The sequence below is a fragment of the Larus michahellis genome, chromosome 3 (genome assembly GCF_964199755.1).
Source record: "Larus michahellis chromosome 3, bLarMic1.1, whole genome shotgun sequence".
Lineage (NCBI taxonomy): Eukaryota > Metazoa > Chordata > Aves > Charadriiformes > Laridae > Larus > Larus michahellis.
This window is the reverse complement of record NC_133898.1, coordinates 34,932,724-34,949,120: the sequence shown is the minus strand read 5'-3', so window position 1 is coordinate 34,949,120 and position 16,397 is coordinate 34,932,724. Positions and strand designations below refer to the sequence as shown.

Genomic DNA, 16,397 nt, shown 5'->3' with positions numbered 1-16,397 from the left:
GTGTGATTCTGTGAAGATTTTTGGAAAAACATATTTATAGAAGCTTATGAAATCAATCCCTTTTATCCCTCTATCGGCTGAATAGAAAGTTAAGTACATAAAAGGACAATTTTCCTTCTTGGATACTTGGCAAGGTATACATACTCTGAAAGGAAGAATTATTAACTGGGTCTTTCTTGGATGTATTAAGGATAAAATGGGGTGGCCTCTCTAGGTCACAACTTAAAAATTAGTCTATGGAAATACGTAGACTTACTACTAGCTGGTATTATTCCATACACAATTAAAGTAGTTGAGTTTGTAAGTTAACCTTCAGAGTGCTTTCCGTAAACATTCAGTTCCCTTATAACATACTGCCTTTAAAAGAAGAAAGATTTTTTCTAGCATAGTTACTGCTATTATTTAAATTCTTTAAAGTAGTGTCATTGGGTGATAATTATTTTTGAGAGTCATACCATTCCAACAAAACCTCATTAGTCCTTAGAGGACATAGTGGTCTGATCACAACAAAGCTAACCGTACACACAGAGAGTCGCTATGCACGGGGAAAGAGACTTACAGTTATTAAATACACTGTGTAATGCAGGAAAAGATGCATTAGTACACCCAATGTGGGAAAAGCGAAATATTTATGCTACACTGTGTAGGAGGAGAAAGACTGTGAGCAAATTAAGCATGGGATCTCCCTTTGGCAAATAATTTAAAACACTGTTTTATACTAGTTTTATGATAAAACAGACATGCTAGTGGCATAAATTCTGAGATGACAATATAAATAATTCATGCTTCAGTAATCATCAGATTCTACTTACAATGAAAAGGAACATTAGCTAAAATTCCCAGCCCTTTCCCTCTTTTCAGTCTCATTTAAGGGTGACTATGCACATTTTTAGACATGGAAAGTGGAGAATGGAAAAAGAAAGCGTTTCACAGTAGTTCATAGCCATTGGCTGTAAGATGAAATAGCAGAGTCCAAAACCTAACGTTCACTGTCCTGATCTCCCAATTGCTAAACAACACTTTTTACATTCTTATGAACTACTATATCAATAAACACAGCCAGGACTTGGATGGAGTCTTTATTATTCATGTTTCCTTGGTTCTGAACAATTACTTTTTAATGACCGATCAGTTAACTAGAAAAGAACAGAAAGCATTAATGATGAGATACAATTTACCTGTACATGTTTCATAGATCTACATTTACTCTTTCTTACTATTAATGGATGTTGTATATACTTTTCATACAGCTTTTCAGCCCTGGCGCAGAGAGAGACACTGTGGACTCACAGGCCCACAAGTGACACACCACTCGCTCTCCTCCAGAGAGTCACTTCTCTTAACCGCTAAGTTTACACTACACATCACTCTCTTTGTCTTCTTTTTTTAAGGAGATAAAACAATGCATTGAATACTTCTCAGCTTACATAATGGCCTTGGGCTCACCTTACATGGGAACACAAAGAAGGTCTCCACACACTTCCCCACACACAAGCATGAGACTACAGGCTGCGCATCACTACTCAGTCTGCAGTAATTAGGCAAGAGTAAACCCTGCTGCCATCAAAAAGCTGTGTGCGTTTCTGCTAAAAGTACTCACCCACAAGTGAGAGAAAATGGCATAAACTGGATTCCCTTAAATCTTCTCAAACACCCATTAACAGTGTAAAAATAATCCGATGGTGTGGTTTTGAGAAGAAGAGATAAAGTGTAATTTCAGTTATACCCTAGTCAGGTTTGTCCCACCTCACACATGGTGCAGAAGACGTGATATGCCAAAACTAAAATTACCATGTGTACATGCCAAAAAAAGCAATGAAAACTTTAGTAAAGATGAAAACCCAAATGTTTTGTAAATTCCACTTCTTTCCCATGGTGAAATTCTCTCGTGTACAATTATCATTTACTAAGCTTACTGTTGTTACAAAAAAAAAAAGGTTGTATTAAAGTGCCCAAATGAATTCCAAAGAGAATCATTTCCTGCATTTAGAAAAGAAGCAGCAGAAGAATCAAATTTTATATGCAGTTTCCGTTTTCCTGACTCTTCCTTTGGGGTGCATTAGTTGTTTACTTGTAAGAGCAACACCTAACAAACACAGTATTAAATGTTTTCCCACAACCATTTGGGTAAAACAGGCTTTCTTTAAATAGCATTTAAAACAGTTAACTAGCACAAACAAGGCATCCTGATAGCTACCCATGTGAGTATTACATTTCCACTTATTTTAGAGATAGGTTTTATTTTTAAAAATTCATTTTTATAATGAAACCATTAGAGGCAAATAGTGAATAGTGCTTTACAACTATGAAATAAAAGTAAAAGCACGAAGGGTGCTAGGACAAAGGATCAGCGGGTTCATGTAGGTCATGTACTCAGGTCTCTTCTGTCCAAAAGGAGGATCCCACACCAAGTGTGAGGATGGTCTCGAGGTGCAGAGGAAGGACAGAAAGGAGGGCCACAGCACACGGCTGCAGCGTGACAGATCCTGCTACAAACCAATCCAGCACATTTCTCTCAAAGTCTGCTGCCACAAGGCAGATTTACCTATATCCTTCCCACTCCTCTTTCCCAAGATGAAACTAAACTAAAGACACAATCCAGCCTTGACCTGCAGGGTTTCATTTAAAGCAGCATTGTTCAGTTATCCTGCTGGCTGAGGAACAGTACTCCATTCCCACAAATGGTGTAAGATTAAGAATGCCAGATGAGGAACCAACCAACATGATCTTAACACAGCCACAGTGCAAGCTCATACAGAGATTTTGTGGACCCAGTAAATGTTGGGTCTACTCCAGTTCTGTTCAAAGTCTGCTACCCTCTTCGCCCTGTTTGGATGACAATACTCTTGTCTCCTTGATCTCTGCTAAAGCATGATGTGCAAGACAGACAGACTTGCCAGGAAAGTTACTGGCAAAGCATCTGGTAGATATTCTGAAAATTCCCCCCCTCAAACGTGCCTCAACTGTAGAAATGCATTTTCTCAAGAGAAAAAATGTGCAATATGTAGTTCCAGCTACTCTGTTCAAGAGATATGAAACCAGTACCTAAAAGGCCCTTAGCTCCACCTGTTATCCCAGAAACCTCCTGGCTGCACATGATCATATCAGGATTAAAATCCTGAAGTTGAATTCTACGCTTGGCTACAAAGATGTTTCTAACACAGTGAACTACTGGCATAGTTAACTTTAAAACCCTAACATGCAGGCATGAGGACCAAGGCAAATGAAATCAGTACAAACTCCAGCTTGCCCTCACCTATTTCATGACAGCAGTTGCAGTGAATTCTGGTCACAGATGCGGACTCGGGGACTATTCCCGGGGTTGTCAAGGCCTCAGTTGGTTACAGCAAAGCAATCCATGGAGCTGCAGCTGCAGCACTCACTTTTATACATGCAAACTAGAAACAAGCCCGAGCTTTGAGAGGGTGTGAAAGGGTCCTCTTCAGTTTGGGTGCTACATCACAAAATAAGTCTTTCCTGTCTGAAAGAAAAGCATTTAGACTCTTCTGATTGATGCTGGAGGAGTAATTTCTCCTACGGGCCCTTGATGAGCCTGGCTGCACTGATAGCCTGACTTGAAGTTTAACACTAAAAGGGCTAATGTGAACAATGAATCTTCAGTGAGCTAACCAGGCTTTAATAATCCTTAAGAGCAGCTAGCAATAACTGAGCAGCATAATAGCAAGTTTCCCCAAACCGGGTCATCATGCTGGAAACAGGGGCTTGTGTGTGTGAGAGACAATGATTACAGTATTTAATCATCAGCTTCACCGTTCCAACTATTCTTGACCACAGTGTCTACTTTTAGACAATACAATGATCACGGTCAATGTATTTAATACTGTGTAGCAGTCAACAGGAAATCTAAATTCAACACATACAGCACCCAGATCTCTGAAAAACCTTATTCTACCAAAATTTCACGTATTTACGTGACTTCTTGACTGTATGATATATAAAGCATCACCAGATACCACTCTCATTTGTAGTGCTTCAGAAAATATTCTGAAGAATGGGTCGATATCAGTTCATTTTCATTTCTTATGATATGAACTGCCTGTAGAAACCAGCTAGGAATTAAAAAACATCTATTATTGCACATATTCTGTGTGTATGCATATATAATAATATAGGTAAATAAAATATTAAAATTGAGTTTGAATATAAATATGCATAAATGTATATAAAAAGATACCACAATATAAACAGTATAAATAACATTGTTCCATACTTACCTACCATTTTATTCTACCTTTTTACCAGTTAACACTTATTATTAAGAAATCTTTGTCAATAATTTTATATTTAAATTTTTATTAAAATATTTTAGCACTGAAGTAGCTAAAAATACAGGGGCTAATTCAGTCTTTTGTCCCACACATGTACAAATCCACTGAAGCAAGAATAATAATGAACAGAATCGGGCCCTAAAAAGTTCTAATTTGACACTAATCAGTAATAAAAGGCAATGCAAACTTGTGCTAAACAGATTACACCCATATAGCAATATCTGCATAATGGCTTTAGCTGCTTAGCAACAAAAGTAGAAGAATACCAGATAAAATGGATTATAACCTTTGATTAGTCCCAGATGAATGTAACAGTGGCCATTCAGTTAGGTTAATTTGCACTGTATATCATAAATGACACTCCTCTGAGCTATTATTACAGAAGACATTTACTTTTTTGTACAAATACACGTAAGAAAAATAAGACTTGCTTTTACATTACCAAATACAGTTGCGCTCACATACTGCAGTGATTCTTCTTAAATTAACTTAGAAAGCATGACTTGTGACATCATAAGCATATGATTCTCCTTCCTTTTTGATGTTTTACATTTTATTACAGAAATAAAACAAGCCACTTTAAAAATGGAACTCCATTTTACACCTTTTGCAATGTTGCACTTTCCCCTACCGATCTTCGTACATTGTTATAATACTGTACCACTGGACTTCCAAAACCTCCTTGGAAACATTTAAATGCAAGCCTAGAGTAGGAGAAGGACTGATTACTCTTGGTGTTTACAGAGGGGTCTGATGCAGAAGCAGGTTCAGAGATTTGCCAAAAATCACTAAGGAACATCGTGACGTGACAGCTGAAACGGAAACAAAATCTCCAACGTCTTAGCTTTATAAACACCAGCCTTCTAGGATTACCCAGAGCGTGCTAGATACCATGCAGATCTGCAGAAATTAATAGCACCTGAAGCACAGTACTCACAATCTAGGATAAACCAGTCGTAAGCCACTACATAGAACGTAACAGTTAAGGGATCAGCATCATAGGGTCACTACAGCTTGTTCCTAGATGTCCTTCAGTTCTGCCACCGCAGTGTGGCTAATCTCTACCTTACAACACCAGAACACAGGAAAAGTGAATGGCCTTGAATGTCAGCTCAGGAGCTATGCTATGAATAGGTATGCTGCATTGACATGCAGACAATTGTAAGGGAAAAAAAAAAATTATGGGTGGGATATTCCAATCATGAAGATTCTATGATAAGTCTAACTATTTACCTGTAGTAACTGACTTTCTGACTCTCTCTATCCTTTATTTAATTACTTGTTTTCTCTAATAGAAATAGCTATAATGCTGACTAAGGGTCCTCTACAAGTTATGCAATACTATCAATCAACAGGAACATTGCTCCGTGCTAATAGTAGTCTCTACTATGCCTGTGTACAAAGCAATTTGTTGAAGATAGTACTCTGAAAAGAGCAGGAGAGCACTAGTTCCCAATTTATCTAATTTCTTGAAGTTGGATAAAAAAAGCAAATGGTAGACGTTGAATCAGTAGCTCTCTACTCTTCTAAATTTATAAGTAATTATTGCATAAGGCTTTCACTGCCTTAATTATAAAACATTTTATTTCTAAAGTATTTATTAGGATAATTCATTATAAATTATAGGACATGCACGTATATGTGTTGTATCTCACAGGGTAAAGGTCTAGAAAATTTTATGTACTATGAAGAAGGTTGACAAGGGTGTAGGAGAAATAAAGCAAAGCTAGTTATACCTTTATTTGGTAGAATCTCAACTTTCCATTACAAGACTTTAATTTTCACAGTTCTGAAACTTCCAACTGTGAATTAAGTACCACAAATACAAGAATTTCTTCATTGAAAATAGCTCTAGAAATACTTAACCCCACTTTGTCAGTCACTTGCCTGAAGCATTATCAATAAAACCTAATGTTGATACTGTTCCATAGTTGATCACTGAAGCATGGTATGAGGTTGGAGTGAAAAGCACACTGGAGTGGGGAATTGGGCAGCATCACCATTATTGTCAGGTACGATAATCCCTACTGGAAACACAAGGAACCAGCACATAGAAGAAGAATAAGAGAAGATAGGAGGAAGACTGAAAAAAGAATGTAAACAGTACTAGTCCTGAAAAAGCCCTACATTTTCTCAATAAAGGACACAATGAAGTCCCGAACAAATCCAAGATGATAAGCAAAGGTCAGTTATTACAAAAACGCTGTACGCTGTATGCTAGGCCTTGGGCAAGTTTCACTATGGGAGTGCCGAACACAGAATCCAGTATTCTTCATTTATATCCCAGATGACAGATCACAAGCAAAACAGAACTCAAACTTCTGAATACGATAGATGTATTGACCGTATTCTGGCAGAACAAGAAGGGAAATGCTGCCAGAGTATAGGAGTGTTGAAAAATACTATCTAACTGTGACATAGTTTTATAAGATATGCTACACTAAAAACTCGTGAGCTCCTTTCACGTAAAAACATGCATCAGCTAGTCCTGCCAGTAGATTTTACATTCTTTGTAACGTGTAGGACTGGGTTCCTGAGTTCATACCTCAAACTATTGCAAACAAAACATCATACATCAGCTCCACATACTTTATCCCAAGCTCTGGAGCAGAACCCAGCTCTCGACTTCCAGATCACTGCAGAAGACTGCAAGACAATCCCTGAAGTGCAATATTCGAATATATACATAACTCAACAGAATGTTGAGGTTTTTGGGGCCTCAGTTTTTGATGAGCTTAAAGCAAACTGGTTTGATCAAAGTTAGCTTTTGGATTAAGAAGGAACATGAGAAGTACCAGTCCCAAGAATATTCCTTTAAAATATGGAAGCTAGATAGGACTGCTATAAGTAAATTCACATATGTAGGGCTAAAAACACATTAGTGCATAAGGTATGCCAGTATTTGGCATGATTTCTGAATTCCAAGATAATTTTAAATATGACCCCCTACTTGTTGTGATAATAATACTATAATTTAGTAAATGATACTAATGAAAAGTCTGTTCCATGTAAAAAACAAATAATAACGAAGCATATTTACTGTAAAAAGCGTATTAGGCAACTTTTATGCAGTGTCTTCACCTTATTACTGAAGGAAAACATTGCAATATATAAAGCAGAGCTCATACATTCACATTTTTGTGGAAGAGGAACAAAGCAAGTAATCTCATTACAAAAGTCAACCTCTAAGTGCTTTGACAATGAATACTGAGTCAATCTTGCCATTGAGTCAGGGTGTATACGACAAATATGGTCTACTTGAAATGTAAAATTTAATTCCAGGACCAGTTCTGCAAAGTACAGCAGTCGTGGCACGGCATACAATTGCACTGTAAGTAACTAGACACTACTGTTAAACACATTTTAAACTCTATTGTACAATAGCCTTTGTCTCAGTAAAGCTATTTTAACCACAGACCATGTTTGTTCAAGCAAGTTTTTCTACCTGTTTTTCCACTGAACCTGAGCAAATCATTCAGTGACTAATTTACTTGGTACATTTTCATTTGTTGTCATTCATAAATAATTTATAGCTTTAGCAGATGTATTGCTTTTACATGTGTTATGTTTTTTTGGTTTCTTTATTGAGAGTTCTTTGCAAATTGTTCATCTGCTATGCTCAAAAAAATCCTCCAATTTTTCAACTGTGGACTTTTAATTTGATTGGGTATCACTACGTATAGTTTTGGTTGTCTGATAAGAGTCACTAGCCTATGACTTGTAACTATAAATCACATAATTACCAATTCCTCTGAGTTCAATCCAAGCCACAAACTATAGATTCCCTTCTGAATATCTTACTTTGATGACAGGCTTTGAAGAGCCAGGAGGAGGGCAGAAAGCATGATACAAAAGAGGGGAGAACAGATGAGAAATAAAAAAATGAAAGAAATGTCCAGAAAACCAGAGAAGCGGCAGGAGAATCTTCTCCCATAATTCACTTAATGTAAAACTGATCTTTACCAATGCTCTGCCACATGATTCACATAAGGCTGGTGATACTGTAATTTACACTTCAGCAAGTGCGGTCTGCCTTAGACCTAAAGGTGCCTCTCTGTTCAGAGTTTATTCCTCACCCCAGTACAATCTTTTTATCACTTTCTTCATCTGAAACAATATGCTCAATTCTAGTTATAGATTTTAAAACAATATGTTAAAACATTTAAAGTGTATGTTCACACATATATTCAAATGAAATGAAAGTCTGAGCACACGAAACATCCTCTGTAGACATAAATTGTATACACACCTTCCTGGGCTTTTTTTTATGTCAGCTTCAAAGCGTATAAAATGCTAATGCATTTTCGCTATTTTAAGAACTGTATAAACATACTACAGATTTGCTATTTGAGTATTTGAATACACTATAATCTTGATCCTACTAGCCATTTTCCTATGGCTTTCCCACTGCCATATTTATCTTTCCTGACAACTTTGCTGGAAGATCTTTTAGTCACAGCTTTTCTGTTATTCTACACATACAATTATTGCAATTGCTCATTTGTGCCATACATAGTTTTTGTTACAATACGTAAATATGTATGTATTTATACATGCACACCCATATACTCATACACACCATTAGCAACTCTGAATTTCGCTCAATATGCTAATTTAATTATTCATTTAATCTGCAAAACTTATCCATTAAATTGACTCAGACACTCCAATCTAGTGTTTTACTGAAAGAAAAAAAAAAACCAACCCAGAAGTTTGAAGGAAGCCGACTGATTTTCAAGTGTTTTATTTAAAACACACATATAAACTAATGTCTACATATATACTAACGTTTAAACTTATTCCCTACAGGTCAAAAACTCATCCTGTTGAAATGAGTTCAACAGGCAAAAGTTGTATTTAGTTCAACAGTATTTAGTTCAACAGGCAAAAGTTCAAACCTTAGTGCTTTGAAATAGTAAACATTTTATCAGGCATTTCACAAATAATGGATGCTTCTGTAAATTCAATTATATATGATTGGCATTCTATCTCCAATACAGATTCACCTTGTGGGGTTTTTTTTTGTCCATAAAGGTTTCTGGATAAACAGGTAAAAAAATGTCAGCTCATCTGAATGACATGAGTGAAATAAGGGACTAAAACATGAAAACCAGAAATACTCTGTGAACACAACTGGTTTCAAGCACTTTGACTGACTGGATTCAGAAATCCTAGAGTAGGCTAAAACATCCAAACTTTTAAGCAGTATATCCAAAACATGTGCTATGAAGAGGAATTCTGTATGAAAAATTACCAAAAAGGAACATGCCATGGGAACAGGCTCTTGATATCGGCTCTCTCTGCCTTTCCTTCTCCCTGCTCCTCAAGCACATGGGAGACATTAACACTATAGGAACTTATCTGATCAGCAGTATATCTTTTTCCTTTCTTTTTGAACATGTATACTACCCAGCACAAGAAAATTGAGAAGATGAGTGTTCTGCCATAATCTCATTTCTGACAAATCATTTTATAATTTTCACTCTGAATACTAGATGTTAAAAATGTTTGTAGTTAATTCAACAAACGATACACCATATTAATGTACAGGAGAAATCCAGAAAATGGCACCTCAGTAGTTTTTTTGTGGCTTATGCATGTGTTGTGGTTTTTAATTTTTTAACTCATTTACTGCCATCTCCTGGTACTTACAAGGTAACAGTATTTATGCTATTTAACAGCAGCCAGTACTCCTGCTCAATACTGCTGAAATGCCAAAAACTTCCCAGAGATATTTTCGAAATATTGCCGTATTTTTTATGTTGCTGTCTCTTATTCTGGAAATAATGAATACTGTTCCTTGGGCACAAACCAGTATAAGATTCATGTAGCTTACCTTTGTCTGGAAGCAGCAGTACAGTTGTGTTAGGTATGGGTGTTTCCGTGCTAATGCCAGAATTCTCTTTTCCGTCATTGTACAGTCTACATCATCATCTTGAAGTATGACATCTTTCTTCAAGACCTTCACTGCATATACTTCATCTTTTCCCTTTAGCTCAGCTAACATTACCTAAACCAAACAGAAATTCTGTTTACATAAGCACGACAGATACCATAAATGCAGGGTTGCATATGAGCTTGACTGCACTGGAAATACAAAGACAGTTACATACCTGCCTGAATTAAGTTGTATGTTTATAAAATTAAAAGCAAAGTAATGTAATTTTAGAAAAAGACATCTCTGGTATTCTTTAAATGTGAAACAGATGATATCTATTTTGTTTGTTAGTAAAGAATGCAGAATATAAAAAAATTTTATCCCCTCATTCAAATATCCTAATGAGCTCCTATTATGAGCTCTCAAAAACTAAAAACAGAAGGAAGTTGATATAAAACAGAAATTTATTTCCCACTTTTATCTCCCACTTTTGGTAGTGAGATTTGTGTGTAATGAACTTAATATACAATCCCACATACCACTCTGGGCACTTTAAAGTTGTTGATTTTAACTACTACTATTGTTTAAGGTTCAAGTCCTATACTCTGTTTAAGGTCAGTTCTGGCTTGGAGCCAGGGTAATCTTCAGAGAAAGGATTAGTAAACAGGGAGACAAAAGAAATGCTTCAGCCCTGCCCCTCTGCATCTGCAGTTCCCGTATATGAAGGAAGGATGATTGTACTTGTGAAACAGATTCATACTTCAGTCCTCCTCTTTGATTCCATGGTGCACAGCACTGTGAAAAGAAAATCCATGAGCCCTGTAAACACAGCAATGTCCTTTTGCCATGGGTTCAGCAAGGATGGAGTTAGCTTTCTTGACAGCAGCTAGTGTAGCACTATGTTTTGGATTTGTGATGAGAAACACTGTTGATAGTGCAACTAATGTTTTCAGTTGTTGCTAAGCACTCAAGGCCTTTTTTGCTCCTCACACCGCCCTGCGAGTGAATAGACTGGGAGCCCACAAAAAGTTGGAAGGGGACACAGCCAGGACAGCTGACCCCAACTGACCAAAAGGCTATTCCACACTGTGTGGCATCATGCTCAGTAATATATATAAAGCTGCGGGAAGAAGGAGAAAAGGGGGGATGTTCAGAATTATGGCATTTGTCTTCCCAGGTGACCATCACACAAATGGAGCCCTGCTTTCCTGGGGATGGCTGAGTGGACAGGTTTCTTGTTTTGCTCTGCTCGCATGCGTGGCTTCCAATAGGCAGTTTGCTCTGTCGTTGTCTCAGCCCATGAGTTATCCCTCACTTTTGCTCTTGTGATTCTCTCCTCCATTGCAACTCAGGGTGAGGGTGGTGAGCAAGTGGCTGCGTGGTTCTGGATGCCAGCTGGAGTTAAACCACGACACCCTTCCATCCTCATCAATTCCCTACTGTGGGAAGGAATCTGGCAAGTTACATCTTTGCCGCATACGTGGTATTTTTGGGCAGCTGTCTAAGTCTCTTGCACTTATCGTATCTGAGTGGAAATGCTTAAGGTCTGCTTCCTCCAGCACTGAACACACCCACTAAGGAAAAACAAGCACACAAACTGTTCTGTGAAATAAGTAAACTTGAACTGGGTATTATCTAGAAAGGGAATGAACTCAGAACTCCACAGCATTATTCCTGGGCTGTTTTTCCTGCTTGACCACAACTGATTATCTTGTTGAACAGTATGTATGTAACTGTATGTATGTCTTCATTATCAATATCCTGAAATAGAGAAACATTGACATTTTGTTTCAAAAGGCTTGACCCTAGTTAACAAAGTTAGCTAAAGCACAGAAAATACCAGCTGATCAGGAGGCTGATATTCCTGATATGTGGGGGTAACAGCTGCTTTTACCCAATGGGTAAAGAATGGGAGGAAAGCCCTGGCATGGAAGCACTTTCTGAATGTCACTATGAATACTTTCAAAGAAGTACAGTCAAAAAAAGCCAGCACACCAGTTAAAAACAAGCTACCCACCTTGCCAAAGCTGCCTTTCCCTAATACTTTGATGAAGTTGAACTCTTCAAGGCCTATTCGCTTGTTCTGGGCCTGTTTGACCTCCCCATTTTCACCGTTCTCCCCAGGTTTGTTCAGCTGGTTGTCTGTTGACGTTGTAGCTGTTGCTCTGTGTTCCTCTCCCCGATTGTCAAATGATAACGCTTTCCTAATGTTGTTTTCCAGCTCTTTGATTTCTGGGGAAATGTGAGAAAAAGTGTTTGTTTTAACCAATCACCAGAAAAACAGCCCGTGTTAGTCTGTATCGGTTTTGAGAAGGGCCATTCATCATCCCCAAATGCTGCGTAGGGCATTCTGTGGTTAAGAACACATATTTAGCAAACTGCTTCTCCACCTTACAGTAATCTGCCAAAATCCTGCTCTAACAGGAAGGGTGGCCTTTTAAAATGAACCTTAGAGAATGACATACCCAAAACTTGACAGATAAGTCAGAATAGTGGCCAAATAGTTGTTTTAGTGATTTTGGGTGTTCCTGTACCACAGAGAAGTACTTTGTTTTGAATATCCCTATCTTCCTGCAGCACTTACTCATCTTCCTGTTTAAGTATTTTAGAGTTGTATCTTCCAAAGTTCAAAGGATAGTTGGGCGTCCCAGTCCTTGAAGTCAACATGAATGGAGCGTCTTACTCAGCTCCAGCATTTATCAGACACCTGCCAATAAAGTATTTGACCACTTCCTAATGCCACTTTAACCAGCAATTGTGTAGATCTGCTAAATGGTTCTGAAGGGTTCTCAATGCTAAACACAGCGAGTCCTGGTGACTAATGGACCTCAGGGTCTGCCTCAACCTCTTGCGTAGCACTTCTGCTTGAAGGCCTTGGAAGCAACAACTTTACTGGACAGCTACAAAAGCGAAATTTAAGCAAGAGTTTCAGCAAATTCTTTGTTCTTATTTTAAGCAAAACATCAGATATTTAAAAAATATTATTTAACCAACATGCTGTCTGTGAAACCAAAAAGTTGACAAATTTAAATCAGTTCTGTACTTGGGGTCTTACAGTACTTATTATCATGGAGTTTTGAAAGTCTCTTCCCTAAAAATAAGGGTGAGAAACTTCTCAACTGTAAATAAGTTTTAAAGAATTTGACATAAAAATACCTATCTTCCCATGCCTTGGTGTAAAGATTTTTCATTCACCAGTTTACACACATGATGGTACATAAGATATCTGTCAGCCTTCTGATTTTTAAAAACAACAATCAGATCAGATTCAAAAAGTGCTGCTGACATACAGCTTCTGTCCTTCACGCTGTTCAGCTTAATGAAATCAGGTCATATCAGTCAAGACTAAAATATTTGTCTCCAAATCTAAGCATGCAAAAAATCACTGAAAGGAAACATGGCTCTAGAGACCACACAGACATGCTAGCATAGCCTAACTGTCTGTAAGTTTTTATTATCAAATGTTCAGTGTAGAATTGAAAGGAGGCAATTTAATCTCAGAAACGTATTAACAGATAGAGGCTTTTCAGATAGATAAAGGCTCTCAAGTTCTGTGGCACTATTTAAAATGTTCTCACTCTCAGAACAAAATATATAACCTCCTTAGATAAAGAAATTGGGCTAGGCATGGACTCATCTAGTAAACTTAACAATATTTTAAGATGACTGTTTAATAATTTTCCCTTTAAAAGCCATTTATTTTCAAGATTTAAATAACACGAGAAGCAGGTCTTTTAAAAAAGTTTTTGCAGTTCATAAATTCAAGTTCTTTATTTTCCGGTGGTAACTACTTCATTGATTTTTTGCTACAGAGGGTGGGGCTGATAGCTTTTTTTACTCCTCATAACGAAGGAAAATATGTAACAATATACGTTAGGAAAAAGAGAGATGTTCGACCTTGATCACATGGAGAAGTGGGTGCTGACTTTGACCTATCTTCTTCTGATGATGCGCTTCCAGGAACTGGTTGTTGAGTCTCTGCACCTGCAATTAGCTAAGAACAATTCCCAAAGGGGTACTCAGCTATGAGATTCTCCCATGCCAAGAGGAAATTTAGTTTAACAACATTAATTCAGAAGTAGAAGTATGAAAAAAAGTCAAGATGTTCCACCCCTATAGATTCTCACTGTCAGGACCTGAAGCATACAGTAGATGGCATCACATCAAATGGAAACCATAATATAAACAGAGAAAGACCCATCCATTTAAAGAAAAATAGGTTCTCAAGATGAACTAAAAGTAATAAGTACACCCAGTCAGTGGGAAAGTTTTGTATAGTCACCATGTGCCTGTGTAGAAATCTATCCAGTAAATATATTTAACTACAACAAGTACCAGCAAGCATTGTAAACTAATTCATGCGGTAACAACATGACAACATCTTTTCCCAGGAGTCACAGATCAATTAATTTATTCCTGACTGTTCTGTGTTTCTGTAAAATTTTAAAACAGTGTACCTGGGATCCAAGTGTGCAAAAATCAGGAAAAGGAACAGAACCAAATGTCAATGTTTTAAGAAATTATGGTAAAAATTGCGTATTTCTGTAAGTGAGAGCAATGGGTCTGCTGTCACAATCATGCAAATAGGGATAGAAAACGAGGCCGAATTCTGATCCAGGCTACATATCATCAATCCAGAATAAGTCTATCAGGTTTGGACGTACTTGGGGTGACCTATGCGTTCTACTTCTAGAACAGCCTAGTTCTTCCTATAATAGTGATAACAACTCCAGAACTGTCATCCAGCAAACAGCTCCTTTTCATGAGAATCACCATATTGCTCATTTATGAGCATTTACAACATTACGGAGTAGTGCTGTGTCTCAATCAATCAATTATCCAATGCCAATTCTGAGCCAGAGACACTTAAGTTTTTTATGAACAGTTGTGTCAGACACTGTCTCTCTGTCAAATCTCTTTCCTCAAAAGTAAAAAGGGGAGATCCTTCCAGATTCTATACAGACTTTAAGTTCGCAAAATTATAGCAGGTCAAAATAAATTTCATATAAAAATTCAGAATAGGTAATTTTCACTTATAAATCCAAAGCCAAAGTCTTAGTTCTGTACTGACTTAAAACAAATTCTTGTGCAAGTCAAGTAAACAGGATTGAACCCCAACTAGTAAAGTTACAATACATCCATACTTATCTCCTTTTTTATGTGACACTAAATAGTAATATTACCTTTTTCCTCCTCTGCCCACTATTAGTGATCTTATCTGGAGTGACTCCAAGATCTGCAAGAACTTTAGCTATGCCTCTAGCATCCACTCCACAGTTTGGTGCCACATTTGTTTCACAGCGTCGATGTACATTCATCTTGCAAACTGCAGTGAAACGTAAAGTAATATCGTAAATTAAATGCTGCCTTGGCATGCATTTGTCTTAAATCAGACCTTATTGGACCTACCAATGATTTTTTCAAATAAATATAATTTCAGTAGAAAAATACTTAGTTGGATATGCAGTGACACTTCAATGCTAATATAAAATTATTAACCTGGTTATCATTTTTCTGCTATGATAATGCAGAACAGCGTTTTCACAAAGTACCCCGAACAGACGCAGGAACAAACAAAAATATCTAATGGTCCTGTAAATCTTAAACAGAACTTTAATTAGAAGAAAAGTCCTTCAGAGCTTGGGTTTTAGCCGTCCACTTCTGCTCTGAGAGCACAACATTAGCTCCTCGTGTATTATTGCTTCTTACTCTATTTTACTTGGGTAGATTAACTCCTAATGTAGGCAGGCATGAAACCAAGAGTGTTTTAAGTTTTAATAAAAGCCTTTGGCACTATTAGACACTCTTTCTTTACATGGCAATCCTTTTACCAAGCCCTTTCTCTTAAATACCATCGCCTGAATTTGGCAAACTAGTAAGAGAAAAAAACCCTTACGTTGCTTCCAGGTTATGGGTTAGGGGGGAGAACACAGCCCCATTAAAAATAGCATAGCGTGGATTTGTTAGGAACAGATGACATGTTTTATCTTAGACTTCGCTGCCCTCTTGTGGAGAAAGGCATAAAGAAAGCAAAATCGCAAGTATAATTAAAATACTAGATTAACATTCAATTGCTCAAATTCCTCACTTCATTACTTTTTAGAGAAAAAAAAAAATCAAAAAAGTATGTATTTATAAAGCCGCGTTTCATTATATTGTTCTTCATCAGTGCTTTCTCCGTATAAGCCCTAAAGAAACAAGTCACATTCGCCTCTGAGACTATACAGAGG

General features: G+C 37.3%; 1 protein-coding gene across 2 annotated transcripts in view; it reads right to left on the bottom strand.

The window, feature by feature from the left end:
- PRKCE (protein kinase C epsilon) overlaps positions 1 to 16,397 on the bottom strand; it is a 298,319-nt gene that overhangs the window by 92,492 nt on the left and 189,430 nt on the right. For both annotated transcript variants that reach the window (XM_074579637.1, XM_074579639.1), the window contains exons 7-10: positions 15,351 to 15,493; positions 14,065 to 14,161; positions 12,185 to 12,399; positions 10,126 to 10,299 (exon numbers count right to left, since the gene is read on the bottom strand). In XM_074579637.1, the coding sequence (XP_074435738.1) occupies positions 10,126 to 10,299; positions 12,185 to 12,399; positions 14,065 to 14,161; positions 15,351 to 15,493 (629 nt within the window). The remainder of the gene's footprint in view (positions 1 to 10,125; positions 10,300 to 12,184; positions 12,400 to 14,064; positions 14,162 to 15,350; positions 15,494 to 16,397) is intronic.